At 45.6% G+C, this 25,957-nt stretch overlaps 2 protein-coding genes across 8 annotated transcripts in view; both read right to left on the bottom strand.

Annotated features, from left to right (window-relative positions):
- The window catches only part of NFATC3 (nuclear factor of activated T cells 3), a 121,552-nt gene extending 106,472 nt beyond the window's left edge, over positions 1-15,080 (bottom strand). For 2 of the 4 annotated variants that reach the window (XM_040633490.1, XM_040633491.1), the window contains exon 1: positions 14,667-15,080. In XM_040633490.1, coding sequence (XP_040489424.1) covers positions 14,667-14,769 — 103 coding nt within the window. In that variant the 5' untranslated portion in view covers positions 14,770-15,080. The remainder of the gene's footprint in view (positions 1-14,666) is intronic. The other 2 variants (XM_008702545.2, XM_040633492.1) reach the window with 1 other exon arrangement.
- A 5,023-nt stretch (positions 15,081-20,103) lies between these two features.
- The window catches only part of DUS2 (dihydrouridine synthase 2), a 46,224-nt gene continuing 40,370 nt past the window's right edge, over positions 20,104-25,957 (bottom strand). For all 4 annotated transcript variants that reach the window (XM_008702423.2, XM_040633487.1, XM_008702424.2 and 1 more), the window contains exons 12-16: positions 24,940-25,061; positions 23,517-23,666; positions 22,162-22,249; positions 20,943-21,016; positions 20,104-20,691 (exon numbers count right to left, since the gene is read on the bottom strand). In XM_008702423.2, the coding sequence (XP_008700645.1) occupies positions 20,454-20,691; positions 20,943-21,016; positions 22,162-22,249; positions 23,517-23,666; positions 24,940-25,061 (672 nt within the window). In that variant the 3' untranslated portion in view covers positions 20,104-20,453. The remainder of the gene's footprint in view (positions 20,692-20,942; positions 21,017-22,161; positions 22,250-23,516; positions 23,667-24,939; positions 25,062-25,957) is intronic.

Below are 25,957 nucleotides of genomic sequence, written 5' to 3'. Positions count from 1 at the left end.
CCACCCAGACCCACTCGCCCAATTCCTGCCTTAATCCATGATCCGACGTCAACATAACCTAGTAATGTAAGCCACAGATTTGGCATTCCTCCTCAGCTTCAAATCCTTCAATGGCTCCCTACAATCTTCGTTCTAAACTCCAAAGTCCTCATTATGACATAAAAGACTCTCCTTCTCTGGCCAAATCTGGATACTATAGTCTGATCTTCAACCTTTCCAAATTAAAGGACTTTCTAACTTGGATCTTTGGATGTGGTCATCAATGAATCTGAACTATACTTCCTCCTTTATCTATCCAGGAAACTCATGCTACTGGATTCAGCTTAATGTAACCTCTTCTCTGACCTCTCAAAGTTGTCATGTATGCGTTCAGAGGGCCTTCTCTGTACCTGTATTACATAATTCTTGCTGCATTTATTTACATGTCCACTCTAATAAACTGAACCGTATTCACACATCTTGATATAATAAATTTTATTAAAAGACTGAATGATTTTGTACATTTACTCAGCTAATGGTCTTGAGTTCCCCTCCCTCTCAGTTACTCTTAAGATCTTATACAATGTTGATACCTAGTTTTTACTTTCTCTTCCCAGTGCATATCCTTTTATTTTACCATTTAACAAAGTCTAGGTTCCTTTCAGGCTAGCTTTAAAGACAAAGAAGAAAATAAAACACTTAATGCTATTTTGAAAAATCAGGATTGGTTAACTAGATGACGGTCTTTATGCTTCTATATGACTGCATGGCCATCTGATTCCACGTGAACCACAAAAGGAACATGAACTCGATGTCCCAAATATCCCACTCACCAATCACCAAGCCCACCCACCATTCACCGAAACCTATTAGCCATACTTGGTTCCGGCTTTCTCTGTACTTATATAAGCTCCCATGTCCACCCCAAGAAGTCTGACAAAGCAAGAAAAAGCAAGTGCCAGAAAAAGTAACTGCATAATAAAAGTTGCATTCACATTTTAAAGTTCCTCAACTGCTGGGGCACCTGGGTGACACAGTCATTAAGCGGCTGCCTTCGGCTCAGGGCGTGATCCGAAGGTCCCGGGATCAAGCCCCGCATTAGGCTCCCTGCTCCGTTGGGAGCCTGCTTCTTCCTCTCCCACTCCCCCTGCTTGTGTTCCCTCTCTTGTTGGCTGTCTCACTCTGTCAAATAAATAAAATAAAATAAAATCTTTTAAAAAATAAATAAATAAAATAAAAAAAATAAAGTTCCTCAACTGCTAACAAACTGGACAGTACACACAGAGGATTCTTTTGGTTGATCCTCTCCTCCCCGCCCCTCAATTTTCTCCTTCCTCCTTAATATATTTTCTTCCGCGCATCTATCTATCCACTCTTCTCTCATGCAGCCATATGCTTCAGGCAAAGTCAACCACATCCTCAGGCCAAGGGATGGGCCTGGTTGGCTAAGAATAATTCCCTCAGTCTTTACCAGTGACTAATTTAGGAAAGGGAATGTAACCCAATTTGGGTCAATGAAATGAGAGGTTAAGTTTGCTGTAGGCTTCTGAAACAGTCCTTCCTCACTCTTAAAAAGAGCCAAGTGCAGCCATGTTTGTATCTCTCCTTCCCCCTATCAAATATATCAACTCCAAATATAACTATTTTTCACATGTTTAAACTAGAAAATTTAAAGTATTGCTACTTCTTTCAAATAGCAATCAAATGATAAAAAGTCAGTGAAGTTTCAAAAATAGCGATGAGCCAACATTTACTAGGTAATATAACAAAAGAGCTTTCTTGCCTTTGCTCTGAAAAGGAGAGTTCTGGCAAAGCTCAGAGATAAATGGGTATGTGTAAAAGAAGTAGATAACAAAAAGAAGCCCAACGGCAGTACTGATCTTGAGAAATAAGAGTAGGTGACAGATGGCAAACTGACCAAAATATCAAAGAAAAAACTGAATTGGTGTTAGTAGGCTATAGACGGTAGATCGATTTTACTTGGGATCTAAATTCAACCAAAGAGGGGTGCCTGGGTGGCTCAGTCAGTTAAGTGTCTGCCTTTGGCTCAGGTCCTGATCCTGGGATTGAGCCCCGTATAGGGCTCCCTTGCTCAGTGGGAGCCTGCTTCTCCCTCTCCCTTTGCCTGTGGCTCCTTCTGCTTGTGCTCAGTCTCTCTGTCAAATAAAGAAAATCTTTAAAAAATAAAATAAAATAAAAAGATTCAACCAACCAAATAAATAGTACATACATACCTTTTGGAACATGTGAAAGCAAAATGTTAACTTAAAACAAACAAACAACAAAAAAAACTGCCCTAAGTAGTTATTTCACATTTTTTAAATTCTTAACTTTTCTCTCATATAGGTTGAGAGCAATTCTGGCAAGTTAAAAAATGCTTTAAATTTTAAATCATAAGGGCAAAATAGCCTGCAAAGGTCACGCATCAGACCCTAATCAGGACAACACGGGAGGGCGTTGCCAAAGAGAAAGGCCAAGTCCTCATTACTGAAAACCTAGAACAACAGGACCTCTTGACCTCCAGATCTTCAAGGAAGCAAAAAAGCCTAACAGCTAAATTTGAGCCTACCACAGTTAGCTGTGCAGTACCTTCTATTGGCCTAGCTGTAATACTGCAACCATTTAAAAACTTCTAAAACAGGCAGGAGTAGAAGCATCATCCCTGAAGCAGCCATTCTGAGCCAAAAGCAGAAAATCTAGACACAAGAACACACATGTAATTTGTAAGCCCTAGCCCACATATATTTTGATTCCATGTGCTCATCATGAGTCTTGGTTTCATCAAAGGAGAACCTGAATATTTCTGTACTTAAACTCCTTCTGAGAGGCAAGAGGCATAAAGAGCACAAATCAACAAAACAGGGTTCAGGGGCACCTGCCTGGCTGAGTCGGTAGAGCATGCAACTCTCGATCTTAGGGTTTTAAGTTCGAGCCCCACGCTGGGTGTAAAAATTACTTTAAAAAAAACAAAACATGGGGTGCCTGGGTGGCTCAGTTGGTTGAGCGTCTGCCTTCGGCTCAAGTCATGACCCCAGGGTCCTGGAATCAAGCCCCGCATCGGGTTCCCTGTTCTGTGGGGAGCCTGCTTCTCCCTCTGTCTGCTGCTCCCCACTTGTGCTCGCTCGCTCTCTCTGTGTCAAATAAATAAATAAAATATTTAAAAAAAAAAAGAAAAAAAAAGAGATCTTTGAAAAAAAAAACAAAACAAAACAACACAAACAAAAACAGGGTTCAAATGCCCTATCTTCCACTTTCTTTTTTTTTTTTTTAAGATTTTATTTATTTATTCGACAGAGATAGAGACAGCCAGCGAGAGAGGGAACACAAGCAGGGGGAGTGGGAGAGGAAGAAGCAGGCTCCTAGCGGAGGAGCCTGATCCCATAACGCTGGGATCACGCCCTGAGCCGAAGGCAGACGCCTAACCGCTGTGCCACCCAGGTGCCCCCTATCTTCCACTTTCTAAATGGTCAAACGTGGCATTTGTTTCCTCATGTACAAAAGAGAGCTAAAACAAGGGCATCTGGGTAGCTCAGTCAGTTAAGCATCTGGCTCTTGGTTTAGCTGGGGTTATGATCTCAGGGTCATGGGATCAGGCTTAGCGGGGAGTCTGCTTGAGTCTCTCTCCCCCTCTCCTTCTGCCCCACCTCCCCTCCTTGCTAGCTCTTTCTCTCTAAACAAATAAATCTTTTTTAAAAAATGGAAATAACACCTACTTCTTCAGATATCATAAGACTTAGAGATAATATACATAAAAATACCTTTCATATAACAGGTACTCAATTAAATTAAAATATTTATGTAATAGAACAGAAACAGTTCTATAGACCTAATAGAACACAAACACAAAACGAACAGCTATAAAAATGACCAAAATTATAAGCTGTGCAAAAACAACTCTACAATTTTCAATTAGAAATCAAGCAACTTTCTGGAGAAGAACAAAGGAATAGGAGTCAGAGGTCCTGGGTCTTTGATTTGTAACTAACTGGTTAAATGACCCTGGGCAAATAAACTTCAACCTCAATATCCTCTCTTATAAAATGAAAGGATTATTAGCCAAAAACTATTCTGTGCTTTTCAGCAATGTCACACAACCGCAACAAACATGAATCTAGAACTTGGACCTAGCTCAGCAGTACCTCAATTAGTGTTTATAAACTGACTCACAAAGGAGAAAGACTATGAAACAACATGAAGTTGGCAGAGGCAGTTCAGATAAACGGGTAGAGCGAAAGGTTTCACACTAACACTGAAAAAAGATGAATAAAATTAAAGATGATAAATTTGTTATTAACATACAGAGTGAGAGATATAAAATAGGTAGAGCATGATGAGAAAGACCAGTGAGGAGGTAGGGTATAGATGCAAGGAGCAAGAATCAAAGATACTCTTGGCTGTAACTTTCAAAAATGATTTGGGGGGAATAAAATTTGAAGAGAAAATTTCATAAATCCAAACAGGAGGGAACCAGGATTTGAGTTTGGTCACAGAGCAGAGAAAAAGAGGGAGATACAACTCATTTTCTGGAAGTGACAAAATTTAGCAATCAAGTAACCCAATAAAAGATAGCAATAAAGTAATCCAATAAAAAATAATTTAAAAAATGTATTAAAGAACTACAGACATAAGGAAATATGGCCTGAATAACAAGAACATCTCTATGACCCAACGGTTTTAATATAATCAGAATTATGAAACCATTTCCTAAAACTCTGTTTTTCAAACTGAAGGTCTGAACAATTTTTTAATACAATGAAAAAGAAAATGTCAAGGTAATGTCACAGAATAGATATAAATGCTGCTTTATCTGAAACTTCTATCTCAGTTTTCTGTGTATAAACATGTATGTTTGTGCTAGGTTGAAACATAAAATGCATTTCTTTTTTCTTTTTTTTTAATAAAATGCACTTCTTACTCTTTTTGCATTACGGTCAAAAAGTTTCAAAACTTTGTATTATGGAATTTTTCAAACATAAAGAGGGTAGTATAACAATAAGTCCTCATATATCATTTAGCCTCAACAATTTCTAAATATCATTTTTTTCCTGAATGTCATTTTTTACTGAACAACCCTTCACTGAAAGGAGGTGAAAACTATAACGTAGTATTAATAGCAGAGGAAATACGAAGTTTCCTTAAAACTTTTATATTGCAATAAAAAAATGAAAAGGTAACATTTAGATGAAACTTTCTATATTTTCCCCCAAAGGCTTTCCATTTATAAAGGACAAGTTTAATACTTCTATTCCTTTAGTATTCAATATGATCTCACAAATGTCAAGATGTAAGATAATAAATTTCAGACCTTCTTTGCTCTGAAATGTTCACAAATCAAGACTTTACATGTCAATTATTTTGGTGAGTTAATCACTATAAATTACATAGTAGGATTAAAAATCTAGTATGGGAGGGGCGCCTGGGGGGTGCAGTCGTTAAGCGTCTGCCTTCGGCTCGGGGCGTGATCCCAGCATTCTGGGATCGAGCCCCACATCAGGCTCCTCGGCTGGGAGCCTGCTTCTTCCTCTCCCACTCCCCCTGCTTGCGTTCCTTCTCTCGCTGGCTGTCTCTCTCTGTCAAATAAATAAATAAAATAAAATAAAAATCTTAAAAAAAAAAATCTAGTCTGGGGGCACCTGGGTGGCTCAGTTAGTTGATCCTGATCTCAGTTCAGGATCCTAAATTCAAGCCCCAGTTTGGGCTCCACCCTGGGTGCAGAGCCTACTTTAAATAACAAACAGTGCCTGGGTGGCTCAGTCGGTTAAGCCTCTGCCTTCTGCCCAGGTCCTGATCCTGGGGTCCTAAGATTGAGTCCCATGTCAGGCTCCCAGTTCCACAGGGGGTCTGCTTGTCCCTCTACCCTTCCTCCCACTGGTTCTTTCAATCTCTCTCTCTCAAATAAATTAAGTTAAAATCTTTTTTAAGGGGCACCTGGGTGGCTCAGTCGTTAGCATCTGCTTTCGGCCCAGGGCATGATCCCAGGGTCCTGGGATCGAGCCCCATATTGGGCTCCCTGCTCCGCTGGGAGCCTGCTTCTTCCTCTTCCACTCCCCCCGCTTGTGTTCCCTCTCTCACTGGCTGTCTCTCTCTCTGTCAAATAAATAAATAAAATCTTAAAAAAAAATAAATAAAATCTTTTTAAAAATAAATAACCAAAAAAAAAAAAGTCTTAAAATTAAAACCAAGTTCTCTAGTTTCATTTCATCATAAATCTAAAAGCTCAAGAGAACTGACAATACTTAATAAATATTAGACTGATGGATATAAGCAATATGATAAAACATTAATATTTTCAAAAATAATTTCAAGCCCAGGGAGCCCAGGTGGCTCAGTTAAGTGACCGACTCATGATCTCAGTTCAGGTCTCAATCTCAGAGTTGTGATTTCAGGCTCCGTGCTGGGCGCCAAGCCTCCATTAAAAAAAAACAAACAATAATAGTAACAATAATAATAATAATAAATAATATCATCAAACCCTTAAATTACTAAGCAATAAGTGAATTTTTCTGACCCCATAGTTAGAAAACATTTTAAAAATTAAGAAATACCACGGCACCTTGGTGGCTCAGTTGGTTGGCCCTCCAACTCTTGGTTTCCACTGGGGTCACAAGACTTGGGATTGCGGGACCAAGCCCCACCTCAGGCTCTGCCATCCGTGTGCTCTCTTTCTAAATAAATGGATAAAATCTTTAAAAATTTTTTTAAAATACCTACTTTTTAAAAAAAGATTTATTTATTTATTTGAGAGAGTGAGCACATGGAGATATAGGCAGAGGGAGAGAATCTTCAAGCAGACTACCCGTTGAGCGCTGAGTCCGATGCACAACTTCAGTCTTCAGGGTTCGATCCCACAACCCATGAGATTGTGATCTGAGCCTAAACCAACAGTCCAACACTTAACAGGCTAAGCCATCAAGGCACCCCTGAAAAACACCTACTTAAAAACATACCAAAAAATCAGTTCACTTCCTATTTATGTGTACTAACTCAACTCACCATCCCATTACTAATACTAATTAAAGAGAGAAATGGGTTTTGTAAATCAGACATATCACAACTAATTTTTATATTCTGTTTATTTGCTAAACCAGTTTTTGTTTATTTTTTTAAAAGATTTTTATTTATTTGAGAGAGCGCCCGAGCATGCAGAGCAGAGGGGCGGAAGGAGAGAAGCAGATTCCCTGCTGAGCCCCAACCCTGGTCCCAGACGGGAGATCATGACCGGAGCCTAACAGGTGCCCAGATAAACCAGTTGTTTGTTTGTTTTTTTAAATTACATGAAACAGCAAATCCTATTACCTTCATAATGCTATTTTATTTTGTTGTTGTTTTAAGTAGGTTCCACACCCTGCAAGGAGCCCAAAGCATGGCTTGAACTCAGGACCCCAGATCCAAACTGGAGCTCTGGATGCTTAACCAACTGAGCCACCCAGATGCCCCTCATATTACTATTTTAAAACACTTTTTCTATCCTAATCTAACACCTTAAGGAACTTGAAGAGTTTCTGAATGCCATTTTTTAAACTTTCTATTAAGGAAATTTTAAAACATACACAAAAATACAGAAAACATTATAATAAACTCCCATATAACCATCATCTAGCTTCAACAATTTTTTAAAAAGATTTTATGTATTTATTTGAGAGAGAGCATACTCGCACGAATGGGGTGGCGGGAGGGGCAGACGACAAAGACTCCCTGCCAAGCAGGGAGTCCAAGGAGGAGGGTCGCTCCCTCCCAGGACCCCGAGACCATGACCTGAGCCAAAGGCAAATGCTTAACCAACTGAACCACCCACGCACCCCCAACAATTTTAAGTTTATTTATTTATTTTTAAAGTAATCTCTACACCCAAGGTAAGGCTCGAACTCATGGCCCCAAGGTCAAGAGTCACATGCTCTTCCAACTGAGCCAGCCCCTAGCTTCAACAACTTTTGAATATCATTTTTTTCTGTCATATTTATTTAACAACTTTTTTTAAAACAATACTGAAAAATATTTACATTTAAGTACAACTCACAAACTGTCCATTAAAGTGTTCTGGCCAATGATTAACTAACTTGATGGAAAAAAAATGCTTTTAGAAATATTTTTTCATATGATACAAACTAACATTACTGAAAAGTTATTACTCAATATTAATTTCAAAGCTCATTTAATCCTATTTTCTAATTAAAATAAACAGCAAAGCTGACAAAAATTTACCACAGAGGGGCACTGGGGTAGCTCAGTCAGTTAAGCATCTGCCTTCAGATCAGGTCATGATGTCTGGATCCTGGGATCAAGCCCTGCACGGGGCTGCCTGCTCAGCAGGGAGTCTGCTTCTCTCTCACTCCTCTGCCCCTCCCCACAGCTCATTCTCTCTCTCAATAAATAAATAAATAATTTTTTTAATTTTTACCACAGAGTTTAGAAATATAAAAAATATTTTAAAACACTGAAAATGGGGGCTCCTGGGTGGCTCAGTTGTTAAGCATCTGCCTTCAGCTCAGGTCATGATCCCAGCGTCCTGGGATCGAGCCCCGGACCAGGCTCCCTGCTCAGCAGGAAGCCTGCTTGTCCCTCTCCCACTCCCCCTGCTTGTGTTCCCTCTCTCACTGTGTCTCTCCCTCTGTCAAACGAATAAATAAAATCTTTTTAAAAATAAAATAAAATAAAACACTGAAAATGTATTTTTAAAAAATTAAAACTGCCACCTGCTTCTGTAACATAAGACATATTCAAACTCTACATTTTGTAGGAAAATGGAGCCTTCAAAGTTACTTCTACGTACCAGGGATTTTCTGGCTTTCACAGACATGTAGTTCCTTCACACACAGGGTATCAACATAACTAGAACTGTCCCAATGATTAAATTTCAAGTAGCAATTCAAAGAAAGTTCATAGACCATACTACTTAAATCTTACATGTCCAATTGTTCCTCTCTTCTGAAGTCTACTGAATTTAGGCAAGCAGGTGAGAGCCATGCATTATAATTATATAAACATTACGAGAAATGCTAAAATATATGCAGATCCATACTATGTTTGAGTTAAAATTATGGCTGTTAAAATGCTTCCTCCTGCTGTGACTCTCCTAAAGCCTCCATGAAGAAACTCACTCCTCTTAAATTCCACTGTTACTTGAACCTCATATGGCATGCCTGGGCAAATTTGATGACTTGGATTTTGTTTTAGAAGCTAGGCTTACTGCCAAGTCTGCTGTGTCTACTCCCCTGACCCACCAGGACAGCTTTAGACAACACCTCCCTTATTTATGCTACTGCTGTGAGCAGTCAAACTGCAGCTTACTATCAAATGAGGCTCAACCTACTTGGGTTTCCTATCTCTTAGGAGTAATGTGACTGACTTCACCTTATTATGGCTTCCTCAACCCCACCTCTTATTTAAAATAAAACATCACCATACTGAATCATCAACTACTCAATACTAATAAGGAAAGTAAAGGACGCATTAAACTTCAAGATCAGTAACACAATTGCTTATCTTCTCTTAACTTCCATTTTATATATCAGTACCTTATTACATTCTGTAAAGAAAAACAAATTTCACATTTTCTTACCAAAAATATCTTTATGATCACACTTCATTGAAAAAATAAAGAGCAAAACTCAAAAGCAGAGCTTGGGACATGCCCTCAACAAAAATACATACAATTATTCGCAAAGTTTACTGGTTGTCACATAAAGGCAAGTCATAACAATAAGCTCTTTCTACAATTTACCTTAAATTAATACCTCATGTAATATAACTACTACAGTATCACTTCTACAAAATTTAGAAAATATGCCAAAATATCCCTTTTGTATTAGCAAACAGGAAAACCTAAGAAAGTGCAGGTATAGCAATGCTCTTCCACTGATGAAGTTTTAACACAACATATGACACCTCCATCACAAAATTCTCCTAATACCCCCAGGAGCATCCAACCCTATCAGAAAGGGTCAAAGAGGGGCGCCTGGGTGGCACAGCGGTTAAGCGTCTGCCTTCGGCTTGGCGTGATTCCGGCGTTATGGGATCGAGCCCACATCAGGCTCCTCCGCTATGAGCCGGCTTCTTCCTCTCCCACTCCCCCTGCTTGTGTTCCCTCTCTCGCTGGCTGTCTCTATCTCTGTCAAATAAATAAATAAAATCTTTAAAAAAAAAGGGGGGGTCAAAGAAACAGAATATTAAATTATTCTTCCAAGTGAAGTACTGAAATGTCTGTCGGTGACTCAATCACCAAATAGATATTCTCACTGCATTCAAGTCTAAAAAAGCTGACCTATGGTATGAAAGTAAGGCTCAGCAGTAATCACCTCCTCCTATACACTACCTAATGCACTGTACAAACACACCATTAAATTTCTACAGGAAACCATAGAAGCAACTTCCCTTTTTTCATACTGATTTAAATATCCAATTATACTTAGTATGGTTAGCAAATCAACCAACTTTCACACCATACTAACAGTTTAATTCCAGAAAGTAGAAAAACATAAAAACAAGTGACCTTCAGTACTTTTATTTAGTAAAATATGAGAAAGAAGGTTAACATTGAAAAGAATAATAGAAGATAAAATGAAAATGTCTAAGACAAATATTCCAACTTCTCTAAGCAAGGTTTAAATAACTGGATCTCCTGTCTGCCCCTACTCACTCTCAGTGTTTTAGTTAAGCATAGGGAAAAGGGTCTAGGAAAGGAGAGGAAATTAAAAAATAACCTATCATCAGTGTGTGTGCGTGTGTGTGTGTGTATGTGTGTTAAGAAATGTTAACTACCAGCACTTAATGAGCACTACTGGACCAAAAACTGTGCTAAGAGCTTTAAACACATTATCTCACTTAACACAAATAAACCAAGAGCTCTGAGTAAAAATTATCAATAAAAACTGAAAAGTGAGAAAACTATCTGAGATAGTTAAATTATAAAAAACACATAAATCAGACTTGGAAGCACTAAACAAAGTAAGAACACTACAAATTAAAGAGTCTGATGATCATCTAGGAACAGTTCCTCAGATTTACACAGGAAAAAATTGTGTATTAAAGTGATATCCAACAAAATTACACATATCTTATCCTAAAGCAAATTTCTAACAAAAATACATATTGTACCTAAGATATTTCTTCCCTCTTAAAAAGCAGCAGTAGAAAAGATATTATGCAGTCAGTATAAAGCACATACCCTCTCAGTGACTCTCATTCAGGACTAGAAAGTCAATATTTAAAAATGGACCAACCCTGAGAGTCAAACTTGGAATTTGAAAAGATTTTTATAAAATCAAACTAAATTAGAGATACACAATCAGTACCCTCAAATAAAGCACCAGAAGCTGTCCTTTATAATGGCAAATAATGTTAGTGAAATGCATTAAACACTTACCAATTTAAAATTTTCTACTTACTGTTGAAGTATATCTTCATTTTGAAGCAAGGTATTAAGTAAAAGAAAATTAAAATAGTTTGATTGATTTTTAACTGAAAAAAATCAAAACAAGCACTGTCCTCATACCTAAGGACTCCGGGGTCTTAAATTTTCTTTAATGGGAAAATCTCAAAACACCTCACTAAGCAATAATCCTAAAAACTCAGTCATAAATGTATCCAACATTATCAAGTATCAAAACATCTAATTTGTACTTTAACAAGCTTGCTCTTAGAACATTCACTAAATTCAGTCCCTCTGTTTATCCTCAGTCCCCATCCATTATCTCTTCCTCCAAATATTTTACAGAAATCTTCTGTATGGAATTTTACATGTGATACAAATACTCTCAAACCCCCAAAGAGATGGAAAACTTTCAGCCCCAAATTACCAAGATCTGCTGTCTTACTAAAAGCCAAAGAACTGAAACAAGTCTCATCAACTTCCTCTAGCACAAAAAAAGTGAGCACTGACTCAAAACTTAAGCAGTATTTATTCATTAAATCAACAAATACTGGGTGTCCACTTATGTTAAAGGCACGATGCTAGCACCAATCTTACAACTATGAACAAGATATAGACACTATCCCTGCCTTCACAGAACCCTCGATCCAGTAAGGAAGAGAATCCATAAACATGTAAACACACTGATACAGTTCCATACTGATCTTAATTCTGCCAAGCAATTTTACTCTCATGGCTCATTTTATTGCATATTACCATCCTAAAAGCATGCCAGTTAATCTACTTGTTCCTTCAAACTACACACACATAGGGGCACTTACGTGGCTCAGTTGGTTAAGCAACTGCCTTTGGCTCAGGTCATGATCTCAGCATCCTGGGATCAAGCCCCGTGTCAGGTTCCCTGCTCAGCGGGGAGCCTGCTTCTGCCTCTCACCCTACTTGTGCTCTCTTGCACTCTCTCAGTCAAGTAAATAAATAAAATCGTCAAACTACACACTCAAAATTAAGCTTATTAAAATGAAAACTAATTTTGTGAACAAATAATTTTGAATATATAACACATCCTTCTCAGTAGAATTTTTAAATTAGCTGCTAAGTGTTCATAGCAGCACTATTGACAGTAACCAAAGGTAGTTAACAGCCCAAACGTCCATCAATGGAGGAATGGATAAATTGGGGTATATAGCAATACACAATAGAATATTATTCAGCCATAAAAACAAATGAAGTAATGATGCATTCTACAACATGGATGAACCATGAAATACTATGCTAAGTGAAAGAAGCCAACACCTTTGTATGATTCCATTTACATGAAATATCCAGAATTGGTAAATCCACACGAACAAATCCCAGATTAGGGACTGGGCAGCCAGGGAGTGGGAGGCAACAAGAAAGAATGAGGAACAACCACTTAAATAGGTTTGGGGTTTCCTTCTGGAGTTATGAAAATGCTTTGGAACTAGATAGAAGAGGTTGCACAACACTGTCAATGCACTAAATGCCACTGAATTGCTCACTTTAAAATGGGTATGTCATGTGTAGTTCACGTTAACTGAAAAAAAAATCTTTAAAAAAATAGCTACCACAATATTTTAAAGTGGACTTTTTATCAAAGAAAACTGCTCAAGTTTAAATTTGGGAATTTCAGTTATAAGTCAAGTTTCCAACCATAACTCCTTCTAGACCCATTTTAATACCAAAATGGTTTTTGGGCTTTATGGCAAAAATCGTTTCTTAAAAAGCTGTTTTCATAGCTCTTAAGTGTTATCCAATATTTTGGATGTACATACGATTCCTACTTACATGAGGATACTCCTTTATTGATCACAAATTTGGTATATAACATGCTCTAATCAAGTCTGTGCTGGATAAAAGTCTGCAGACATCATCAACTGTTCATCTTCTTTAGAGTAAAAATACACATTATAACGGGTTGTTTTTATTGTATTAAATCCCAATAACCTAAACACACAATTCAGTGCTACTCTCCCCACAAATGCCACTTTTCCCGTTTCTACCTATGTTGTAACACATACCACCATTCAGTCTGCCTGGGGGCATAATTATTTGGGTTGTGTCCCCCTCCTCCCATTTCCCAAGCTCCTTGAGGGGCCTCAGTCCTTTTTTGCATCCAACACATCACTACAAAGTACCTAACAGTATCTTCAACGTAAAAGGTGCTCAAATAACGTCACTGGAATTGAAATAAACGCAGGCAACAAATAACTACTGTAAATTACAATGTTGAAAAAGACAACATATAAAGACTAAAAGGCCTGATAAGACAAATTCTGTAGCTTTAAATCCTTTAGCTTCACGTTCAGATACGTTTTTCAATGCAACGCTACAGAGCAGTCTGTGGAATATCAATATGATCACAAAGTAATTCATCTAATACCCTGAAAGAATAAATAGGGATTAGTCTTATCCATCTCTCTTTTGAAGTTCTCCTGCATATGCAATAGGGAAACTGAACTTAATGAACCACACACAGTATTCCAAACCAGGTCACAGGAGAGCTCTAAGTCCCCAGCCATCCTGTTTCTATTTCCTGATTGGTCTGACCTCCGAGCATTATGGTGCCCAACATTCCCAATTCACGATCTCCTCTAAAACATCTTCTGAGGTGAGCTTTTATTTAAAATAAAAATTGATTTCCAGAACTTTCTAGAATTATGAACAAGGCACCCCACTTTTTTTAAAATCTTCCGAAACATTTTGCTCAAGAAAAGAAACCCAGTTTTCAGAAAAGTCCCGTTATAGTTACACTTCGAATTAAATGTGGGCCATAAACTTGCACAAGTGTTACCGCGATGGCATTACTCTTCTAACAAAGTAGATTTAAACAAACGTGCACGAATTTTTGAGAACTCCTACACCTCAAGAATGTGCACCTTTCAAATAAAAAAACGTTAAAAACCTGGGACAGATGAAAAGCCAAGTGCGCTTACACTTCAAAGGGACAGCTTTTCTCCGCACCACGCTGGCAAAGCAGCGACAACCAGACGCCACTTGGGCAACGGCCCCGACCCTCGGCCTCCAAACCGCAGGCGTCCACTGGCCACAGGAGTCCCGGAGTCGAGTTCTCCACTAGTTCGCTTCCAGCCAAGCCCGCAGCCACTTCCACGTCGCTGCGACCCACACGCCTCTTCAGCAATTTAAATCCACTCTTCACTCACCGCACGCACAAACACACAAACACACACACACATGGCGTTACTAATCCCGGGACAACCAAGGGACCAGGAAAGGGGCGAGCTCGTGCGAACCTGGAGAGGAGGGGATACTCCTCGGTCCCGCCCGGCCCGGCACCCACCTGCAGGCCGCGAGCCCGAGGGCGGCGGCGCAGGCGCCCCGTCCTCGCCAAAGACGAGTTTGAAGTCGAGCTCGTCGTGGGCGCCACAGTTTGCAGTAGTCATCGGCGTGGCCCAGGGTGCTGCGGCTCCTCCTCTGGCGGCGGCGGCGACGGAGGCGGCGGCGGCGGCGGCGGCAGCTCTTCAGCGCCGCTTCATGCCGGGCCGCTCGGACCAGGAGGTCGCGGCTCCGCGGCAAAGTTTCCGGGCGGGGACCGTGACACCGAGCGTTCCGTTCCAAACTCGAGAGTTGGCCGCACGCCGAGCAGCACCAGGAGCCGCCGCCACAGCCTGTCGCTGGTACCTAAGCCGCCACGGTCGCCTTAGCCGATATTCCCCGCCCCCCAACAGCCGCCGCCGCCGCCGCCAGCGCGCTGCCGAGCCGTGTAGCACGCCTAACCCCGCCCCCTACTGCGCGCCCAACCGACCGTGCTGCCCATAGGCCCTGGAGCCCCTGCTAGCCCAATGGCCCCGCCCCCCTCACCGGCCTACCGCGTGATTCCCTCTCTGGGAGAAGGAAGTCACGTGCACAAGGAGCGTTGGATAGGCCCACTAACTCTTGGGAGTTGTAGTTCGGCCGCTATTCTCTCCTCAACTTCTAAACCAGGGTTCTGTAATTGGATTGAGTGCAATCCGATCTGCCCGCCAATCGAAGATCCCTTTTCTTATTGGGCAGAGTTCACGTCGAGTGGGGTTATGGCTCTGGTGACGGGCGGCTGAAATGTTGCTCTGATGGCTGGGTTTCAGGAAGGTGTCAGGGCCGGGGAGGGTTACGTGAACGCCACTCACACGCTCATCCCTCCACCCCAATCCTAATGGCGGAGTCTAGGGAAGGCAGGGCCGGGCCGAGCCTCCAGCAAGGTTGGGGCGGAGCCGGAGACCGGAGCAGCGTGAGGATTCCCGAGTCTCAGCTCCTCAACAATGCAACAATGCAGACCCGCCCCTGCGGGGCGGAGCTCGCGCCGGGTGGCTGGGCCTTTGTCCCTGTGAGCTGGCAGCTGCTCTCTGGAGGACAGCCGGCGCATTCGAGGCCTCGGCAAAGCCCCTCGGGCAAGGTCGGTCCATTGCTGGAAGTCGAAGCCGATTGAACCAAAAAGCCCGTCGTGAACTCGCACCACTCACGGGCTCGGTGACCTCAGCATCCCGGTGCACACCCGTGAAAGCGGGAGGACCCGCCACCCAAACTTTGTGGTTGTTAATGGAGAGGAAGTGACACGGTGTCTGAAGAACTGTTTTTCGCTCTCGGTCCCTCCCCAGCGTGTCTGTTCTCCCTTGGGACCCAGGACGCCTCCTCCCGGGCCTGGGGTGGAGGCCGTGCCAGGGGACGCTGAGCCTGGTTTGTTTACTTAGGGCTCCTTCAAGACGCAGGGTGGACCGGGAGCTGGAAGAAGTAGCAGTGACCTACTTCCCTAGCTCCAGGCCCCACAGGGCATAGTATTTCTAGAAGCAAGTTGCTGTAGGAACCCAGGGCACTAGGTCTCAGAGGCTTGGGTGCAGGTGCAAGGGCCGAAGCACTCACCCACAAAAAGGCAGAGAGGACAAAGTGGAATGCTTTGTAGAAAGGTCTCAATATAGGGACTGATACCTGAGCTACCAGGGAGCCCTAGGGAAGGCCGTCAGGAGGACAGGTAATGTCCAGAGCAGATGAGATGTTCATCTGGATTGGTTCATCCCTGAGGTCGGAAAATTTTTCCTGCCCAGTGCTCTGTACACATACCTGAGCTGGACCTAGGGAAGCAGAGATAAATTAGTCTCCCTTCAGGGGTTGGGGAGAGGAGGCCAGCAAGTCTATAATCACTGTACGATGAGATTAGGGATGTGCCAGGATCTCCAGAAAGGTTCACAATCCCCTGGGGTTGCAGGGCCTCCACAGGACTAAGCAGGAATTGGAAAGATGGCTGAGAGGGGAGGAAGATGATTCCACGCAGAGAACAGACTTCCAAAAACATAGAAATCAAAAAGCACCTGCAGTGAGCAGAAGCCAAAGGTAACGCCAGATGAATGGAGAGAGTGCTGCTATAGGCCACTGCAAAGTATCTAGACTTTACCCTGAGGGCAGTAGGGAGCCATGGAAGGATTTAGAGCAAGGAACTTACATATTCAGAATTCTGGGGGAGGGGGAGATTAGGGAAAGAAGAAAATAATAGGGGTCAAAGAGAGGGAGCAAACAGCATTGTGTGGGTGAAACATCCTCCTAATGAGCAATTTCAGGATGTGTTGTTGTCCCCCTGCCTAAACCTCCCCCCAACATACTTCCTAGTTTATCATCTAGATTGAGAAAATGGATCTTTATCTATCCCCTCTGCCCTCCAAACCAGGGGCTCAACTATCCAGGCCAGGGGGAATGCAAGAGGGAGATCCTGGACCTGTAAGCCCCACCACTGGGAAGGGACCACACACACAAGCTGGAGATGGCTTGAAAAATTCACTCATGCACTAAATGCATCCATCTGTGCAATTCTTCTGTGTTCCCCAGCCACTGTGCAGCTGGAGAACACTTAGAAGGGGTTATGTCTTGGGAAGGTTTCTGGTCTGGAGGAAACTGAGAACTCTAATCTGAATCGGTAAGGGCTGGAGCCACAGTGGGCACTGAATGCAGGAAGTCTGTTACCACCTTTGTCAGAAAGGCAGCAACGGCTAAGAGCTCTGCAGGCTGGAACCAAGGCCTGCCCCACTCACACACACCGATACATGAACTCTTTCCACCCCTTTTCCTCAGCCAGGACCTCCCCTACCAGCTCTTCCTAGGCCAGATCGAAAGCTCTCGTAGATGGCAGGAGGCCATCTGACCTGCCTCCAGCCTTCTGAGAGCTCTGTGAAACCAGGAGGCCAAGGGACTACTGCAGTAGATAGGACTCCGGACTGGTGGGCAAGGAATATATGGGTCCCTGTCTACCCCCTTTCCCTCCTGTGTGAATGCGAGCCAGGCCTGAAATTTAGGGAAAGCCATTACTTTCATCAGTTGCCACAGGCCTGGCCCTGAGCTCCCCCAATGTTGAAGACTCTCCTGTGGGATGGTATAGCTTAGCTTAGCCCAGCCCAGCCCCTTTTGTTCCACATTAGAGGAAACAGGAGTCTTAGAGGAAAGTCAGGGTTTAGAAAAGTTCTTTCTTTCCATGCCACGTACCCCATTCAACAAGCTTGTCTGATTCTTCTTTTGTTGTGCTCCCCACACCCACTCCAAGGCTGGCCGTAGGGGACACAAGAACTGCCCTTGAGCAGCTCTCAATCTGGGCAGAGGCAATACCGGCCAACTACAACTGAAGAAAGTTGGTTGCTGAGGTCAGCACAGGGTGCTGAGAAGACAGAGTCAGCACTTTGTCCTCAGATACTAGGCTGAGGAGTTTGGACTTGATCCAGAGGGCAGTGCAGAGCCACAGAAGAGTTCTGAGCAGGACTGACACCTGGAAGGAACTAAGTGTGCAGGGTTAAGAGATTCCCCACTTATCTTTGCACAAAGCCCAGTCTTCTTGCTGTGGCCTTCGGAAGATGTGCCACCCCCTTCAGCTTTACTCATCCCTCCCTCTCATGCTCAAAATCATGTGTCCCCAAAATGTGATGAGCTAAGAGGAAGTCCTCTGTCTAGGTGGCTGGAATGGATGAATAAATGTTGTGGACACTAGCCCACAGAGGCATTTGGGCATCTAAGTGGCCTGAGTTTAAGGTGGGAATAGTGAGAACAATGATTGGAGCTTTCAAACCTGACTGGGCCTTGCCAGTTAGTCCCAGACTTGGGCAGGTCACTCTGAGACCAGGACAGGCATCCTGAGGTATGCTAATGTGAGACCATTTGAGAGCCAACATATCCTGGGATCTCTGCCAGATAACCTCAGTTATGGAACACACATGAGCCCCTCCCCACCTGCTCCCCTGTGAATGACCCTCTCCCCAGTGCTTTTCCTGGGCCCTCTAAGTTCCCATACTCCAGCCTCTTTTTTCTTTCCAGCCCCTTTCTTAACAGCTGACCTCCACCCCTGCCTCTCCTTCCCCATAGCCCAGAAATAAACCTGACCCCACCAGAGAAGGGGCTTCCCCAGGGAAAGTACACTGGTGGGAGAACAGGCCTGAGGGTACAGCCCAACCCCACAGGAGAAGTGGATCTTAAGACTTGATATTTGGCCACCACAGGGTCCTTCCACAAGCTCTGACTAGGTCAGGATGCCCGGGGGTCCACTGGGGAATCTCTGCCCTGTTCCAGTTGGGATATGGGGAAAGACAAAGGGGGCATTTTAACTGAGACAGTTTTTGTGAGAAAAATCAGAAAGATATTGTGCCTAAAGCCTGATGATGAGACTGAACCAAGCCTCATCTGTCTCCCGAGTGGGGTCCCTTCTCTTAGAGCACTAGTCTAGGAAGCTAGGGCAGCCCCAGCATGGAGTGGGGCCCCATTAGCCGCACTGTGCCCTATCACAGGCCTATTTATCCTCCAGCCAGCGTCCTACAAGCAGAGAGCAGCTGATCCCCCTCTCAGAAGAGGGCCCTTAGGCCCAAAGACAACTAGAAGTGACTTGCCCAAGGTCAGACAGCAATGGGCTCTGGGAGGCGGCTGGTAGTGCAGTATCCTTATCTGCATACAGAACAAGTGTGCAGGGAGGGGCTACTCCCGGGACTGAGACTGAGGCCTCACCTGCCTGATCTTTGACTCAGGCCACCGAGGCCAGGGGCTGCTGGCTGGCATAGGGGCCTGACCCCAGGGATATGAGAGAAACATGGCCTTGGGCTGGAGGGGAATGCCCCTCCCCACAGAACTTGGAAAAGGGGAGGAGAAGTAGCATGTTTACAGTGGAGGAAGCGGGGGTGGTGCAGGGCAGGGACCTTTGGTCAGAACGCCCCTCCCAGTAAGAGGGGGAGGCCCCATGAGATGTGGTAGCCGTTTGTTTGCTTCTCTGCCAAGAGGAAATTAAAGAGAATCTGCCACTTCCTTCCGGCCCAAGTGGGATAGTGGGGGCTGGTGGCAGGCAGTGGCGTGGGTGGGCAATTTTAAGGGCTCCAAACTGCTGGCATCAGCAGCATGTATCCTCAGTGTTCCCTGTCTGGAGCAGAGACCTCATCAGGTCTGGGCTTCAGTCACCTGGGGGTCAAACCCAGGACCCCCCACACTCACCTGAGCTGGTCCCTTCCTGGAGCACCAGATACCCTAACTGTTCCCCAGATTCTATAGCACCTCTCATCACGAAAGTTAATTGATAGGCAGTACCTCAGATTTGCCATCAGTAGAATAGGCTTCTTGGGCCTTCCTGGCTCAGCCCAAGTCCTGTGAGTGTTAAAGATGATACCCCATCCCCCACTTCCACCCAGACCCATAAGGATATGCTTTATCTAGCATAGATTTATATAGCATAGATTTCTCTAGCTCTGCATAGAGAGTGGGAGTAAAATAATTATGCCAGGCCATGAGTCTGTGTGTGAAGATGCCCAAGGCTAAAGCAGCCAGCCATGGGTAAGGGTGGGGGGATCTTTATTGCACTGTACCAATGTCAGGTTGAGAAGGTGCCACCTGAAAAGCTCCTGTTTTCAAAGAAAATACTGAGGTCACTGGGAACTTGGCCTTGCTACTCAGACCCACCAAGGGAGATGTGCACCCTAGGTACCATTTAGCCTGTGCTCCAGGCTGATGGCCCAGGTCAGGACCTCTTAACTCCTGCCAGGAACAGTCAGAGAATTGTCCAATGGCGTCTGGTTCATGCTCTGCACCCACAGACATCTTATAGCCAGGCTCCTGAAGCTGGTGACCAAGGTAGGGACAATGGTCACCAGCCTTCCAGGGGGCTCTCTTCACCACTTCCCAAGGCCACAAAGAGCTTCTTGCACAGCTCCCCAGGTACCGCTTGCTCCTGAGCTCTGGGACCCTCAGGGTCTTGGTCAGTGGCCTCCCGCTTGCGCTTGTGCCAGGAGGGGCTCTCCTCACCCAGCCGACCCTCAGGGAGGCCCCGGCTCCGCAGACAGACGATGGCCGCAGCCTGCTCCGCCAATTTCTTAGACTTGTCCCTGGGCAGATGAGGCATGGGACAATAAGGCAGGTAGATGGGCAGGCTGGTTGCAGGACAAGAGGCTGGAAAGGCCTGACTCTATACACCCTTGGCAAAGATTCTAACAAAACTGAGGAAGGGGGTCATCGCCTGGGGATGCCACTGCCCAGGTACACCACCCTCCCCAAACCCTCCTTGGCCAAGGCTGGGTTGAGGCCCTTCATCCCAAGCTCCACCCCACCCCCCTCTGCCACTGACGAGGAAACTCACCACAAGGTGGACTGGTACTTCTGCTCAGCAACAGTCACAACAGAGCAGAAGAGGCGATCCAGGGGGCGCTGAACCTGGTGCAAAGAGAGGAAAGGAAACACGCATGGCCGTATGGAGGCAAGAGGAATGAGCCCTGGGGCTCACCGGCCAGAATCACGTGGAAAATAGAAAAAGGGAAGCACTTCCCACCTAAGTTAAATGAAGGCTACCTGTATCACATGCTCCTCCCCAGCAGCAGTGCCTGGTGCGTTTGCCAAGGAAGAAAGGCAGATACATAAACAGGCAATGACATTCCAGTGTCTCAGGAGTTCATGTACCTAAGCAAAGGGCCATCAGACCCCTTAGCTGCGCGTGACTATGGATCCTGCTCCAACTGACATCTGGATGGGCCAGGTCACCCAAAATGAGGAGGAATTCACCAGATGGCAAAGGGGTGAGAGGGGACAAGAATGGGGCAGACTTCTCAACACTTGGCAGAGCGACCAGGTGATACAGCTGGACAGAGAGCTAAGGGTATGAGACAAGAAGCAGAAAGGCATGTGGGGAGCCTTGCGCTCTGTGCTGAGGTGCGAGGGCTTGATCTCAAAGGCACTGGGGAGAGGATGAGGACTTGAGCAGGGAGGCAGAGGTCAGATTTGTTCTAGAAAAGTCACTGTGGGAGAGGGGGACACAAGTCCTGGAAGGAGATCAGAGGTCAGAAGGCCAGTCCAGAAGAGACAGAGCAGCCTAAATAAGGCATGGTCATGCGGACCAAAGGAAGTGAAGCAAGACTGTCTTGAAGTTTCCACCAAGCAGCCTCAAGTCTGGGGCCCAATTCTGAGCCGCATTGGCTGAGGCCTGGTCTAAAAACATGTCTAACTTTTAGGTTCAAGCATCCTTCTTAAATAAGCCAGCTGGTCCTTTCCAGGGAAGTCTCCCTGGTCTAAGCAACACCACTGGCAGAGACTGACCCAAGCAGCCCCTTACGTATGTCTCAAGTTCAGTTTTATGAAAGTGGCCAGAATTAGACAACAGGCCCACTGTCACAGGGAAGGGGCTATCATATCAGCAACTGGTCCAGCCACCAGCAACCACTGCATGCCCATGGAGGGCAAAGCCAGGCTCCAGTCAAGCAGTCTGGAATTCAGGGTACGAGCTATGGGTGTGTTGGGGGTGATGGCACCAGCCGTGGGAGGCGTTGCAGAGCTGGATTCAGGGCAGGCCACAGCCAGGAACTCACCGTGTCATACACAGGCTGTGCCAACTTCTCCTTCCGGCACCATTCCAGCAAGCACATCTTGGGGGTGATCTGGGGTGAGTACGCTCTCCTGGGGCAAGGAAAGGAAGGAGTCAGGGCTCACCCACCATCACCACCAGGCTGCTGCTTTAGGACTCCCACACTTACTCCTCTGAGCTCCCATTTCTGTCCCACCAGTGATGTGGGGCCTGGATTCTACCTAAATGGAAGATGGGCTTCAGCATGCTTGGGGAATTGGAATACAAAGTGAACTCCCGCACGCTGAATTCTAGCCTAGAAAACAGACTTCAACACCCAAAAATGAAAGTCCAGGGGTGCCTGGATGACTCAGTCGGTAAAGTGTCCGACTCTTGATCTCAGCTCAGGTTTTGATCTCAGGATTATGAGTTCAAGCCCCCTGTTGAGCTCCATGCCCAGTGTGGAGCCTACTAAAAAAAAAAAGAAGAAGAAGACGGAGGAGGAGAAAACGAAGAAGAAGAAGAAGACGACGAAGAAGAAGAAGATCCAGTTTGCCTTTCAAGACAAGACAGAAGGGAGTGGGTGGGGGTTGGGAACATAGGTGGCCATACAATGGTCTGGGATCTAACTCAGTACCCACCCTTATTATGTCCCCTGAGTATCAGGATGATCTGCTTCAGCCCTGAACACAGTGTACTCTTATTTCAGAGTCAGAGTCAGTCTGTAACAGGGTGACAGGGTAGGAGGCACTATGTTCCAACTTCCTACCAGGAGCTCTCCCCAGATATGACTGCCCAACAGCTGTGCCCGCAATCCTCCTCCCAAGCCCTTGCCAGACAAGACTGGCTCCTGGTATGAGCCTGGGAACCTGAGAAAGGTCCCCATCAGATCCTAGATGGCAGAAGACAAAGATAAAGACCTCGCTCAAAGCTGAGTCACACTCTAAAGCAATAATCGTTCTGAGGCTACTTCTGCCTAGAGAGGGCACCACGGGGCCGGTATGGGCCAGTAGGTATGGGCAGGGGTTGCACAGCCAGATGAGGGCAAGGGTCCCAATGCCTTGGAGGCAGCTAACTGCTCAGGACCAGGAAGAAAGCACAGACTTTCAGGAACAGGAGACAAGTCCTCCCACCATGAGTTGTGGGATGATGTCTATCAAGGAAAAGGTGAAGTGTGGTCACCGCGGGACAATACACACACCCTTGACAGTGCTGCCTGGGCCTCCAGGGACCATCTTCCTCAAAGTGCTTTCTTTGGGATGCTGAAAAATGACAAGGATCCAAACCAAGTGGTCCTTGAACTTAGCATTAACCATGTATAGCAAGCAGCCAGCTGAGGGCACGGGCCCTGGCCAAGCTGAGGCCAACCTGGAGACCTACCGGTCAAACTTGACAGCCATCTTAATGACATCAGAGGTGTCTTCAGCTGGCTCCCCCGCAGTCTCTGGGGTTCTGGCCAAGAGTTCAGCCCGCTGGGCATTCAGCTCTCGTGTCGTCTCCTCATAGAAGGCACCAAGGCCAAAGGCCTCACTGTAGAAGAACAACCAGAGCAGAGCAAGCCCCTTAGTGGAGCCAGCATCCAGGAAACTCCTGCAAGAGCCCAGGGCCTCACCACTGAGAAATGATCCCTCTCCCCACCCACCCACCCACGTACCCACACACACACATGCATGAAAACACCACCAAGACCTAGCCATCAGAAGGTGCCCCACCTACCCCTGGGATCAACCTGGACTGGCAAAGAGTGAATGTGAGCCTTTGAGGCTGGACACTGGAGGGCAGGCTGGGCTGGGTGGAAAAGGCTGTAAGGGTCACCTCTACCACCTAAGCCCAGCCTCTCTTCCAAAGAAGAAAACATAGGCAAGTGTTCCCAGCCAGCAGTGAGTGAACTGACCTGTACTGAACGAGCGCCTGGGTTATACAGGGCCCCATCCTCATGTGGGCCCAAGGGAGGAAGAGACAGAGGCCATGACCACTAAGTGGTTCCCCACTTCCTGCCCCAGCCACAAGCAGTTAAGCCTAGCCTAAACTGAGGTACCACCCAGAACTACAGAGTTATACTCTTTCTTTTAAACTCACAAGACACCTGAGTCAAGCTGGCTAAGCTATGTGAGGTAGGGACAGAACCAACACCACAAGCCCGGGGTTGGGAAGAGAGTTCTGGCTACTCTTTTCTCTTCTAGGAAGCATCTTGAGGGCTATCTTGATAGATGCCTGGGCACAAGTGTGGTTTAGGAAAGTTTCTTTGAGGAGGGAGGAAACAGACTGCGAGGACGAAAGAGCATTCAGCCAGAAGACCCAGTATGAGCAGAAATGTGGAGCTGAGGGAATAAACAAGCAAGACAGGGAGTCACAGGAAGAGATGCTAGGCCAGATTGCAAGGAGCGATACCAAATGTAGAGGACCAAGGGGTAGCCTCCCAGACTGCAGAGTGATGGGCTGTGGGCACAGGCTCAGGCCAGGGGCTCCATTCTACAACCCCAACTCTCCTGACCATTGGGTCTTGATGGCCTGGTGTGTGACTGATCTGTTACCATGAAAGCCCCTTCCTCCCCAGGAATTCGTGAGCCCAGGCCCCACATTCTTCCGTCCTACTGGCACTCTAGTTCCCCAATTCTGCTGTGAGATCAGTCCAGGGATGGAAAGTTCCAAAGCTTTGTTAAGTATCCTATTCTGTGAGGTGAAGCTATACCACTACCCCGCTCCTGTATGTCCACCGCCAGAAGCTGCATCCCTGGTCCCTGATAGTCAGCTTAGGGCTCAGAGTCAAGCCTGGCAACGTCTGCAACGTTGCCCCTCTCACCAAATTTCCTGGGAAGACTGGGCAGCATGGAGCAACCTTCCCTGGGGCGACTCCAACTGTTCTCGTAGCATCTGGCACAAGCAGTACTTGGTGTTGGTGTAGTGGTTCTCATACTGTACGGCCTGAGGGAAGAACCAGCATGAGCCCACTTGCTGTCCAGGCAGGCTCTGAGGCCTGAGCTATGCCCTGATGGCAGAGAAAGGGGCTCCAAGGGGGCATCAGAGGTGTGCTTACAGCTGAGGCAGTGTGAGCCCATAAGAAAAGCACCTCCACCCTGGCCATCTACTCCTCCAGGGAGCAGTACAAACTCGAGAGTCATAGCTGAGACCCAGGGTTAGGAGCACACTCGACCGGACAGCCTGAAGGAAGTCCAGATGTGTAGGGAGCCCTTCCTCCTTCAGCCACCACAGGCTACCACAGAAGACCTGCTGCCCTTCCAGTGGCAGGGAAGAGGAGCAAGTCGAATTCTGGTGTGGCAGGAGCAGCACCAAGACAGGGGTGAGATTATTTTATTTCTATACACAGTGGGTACCTTCCTTTCCCACATCTTAAATAACTGTCCCCAATATCCACCTGCATGGGAAAGCACAGCACCATCTACCAATCATGTTCACGTTACTTGTCGCTTCACTGAGCTTCACAAGCCTCATGAGCGTGAGGTGCAGCTGTTACCACTACTCCTGACAAATGCAGGCTCAGGGAGGCAAGTTGACAGCACAGCGATACACACTAGAAGCCTGCCTGGCTGGGGCAGACACAAAAGCACTGGGTGAGAGGTGCCCGAGCCCTCTGGAACACCCTCCCAGCCCTTGCCCCTACACTCTTATAATATCTCCACCTAGGTCTATGTCTTCAGTGCCTGGGAAGGTGCCATGACACACTGAGGACAAAGCAGAGATACGCTGGTAGGCCCCAGCTAGTGGCAAGGCCTTGATTCAGCTTGTCTGGGACAGAAGGCACCTGGAAGGACCAGAAGCAGCCCTGTCTATGCTTAAAAGCCACTCCCTTCCTCCAGGAC

Source organism: Ursus maritimus, unplaced genomic scaffold, assembly GCF_017311325.1.
Source record: "Ursus maritimus isolate PB19 unplaced genomic scaffold, ASM1731132v1 scaffold_19, whole genome shotgun sequence".
Taxonomy (NCBI): Eukaryota; Metazoa; Chordata; class Mammalia; order Carnivora; family Ursidae; genus Ursus; species Ursus maritimus.
Note: the sequence above shows the minus strand (reverse complement) of the source record. Positions and strands in the feature narration are given on the sequence as shown.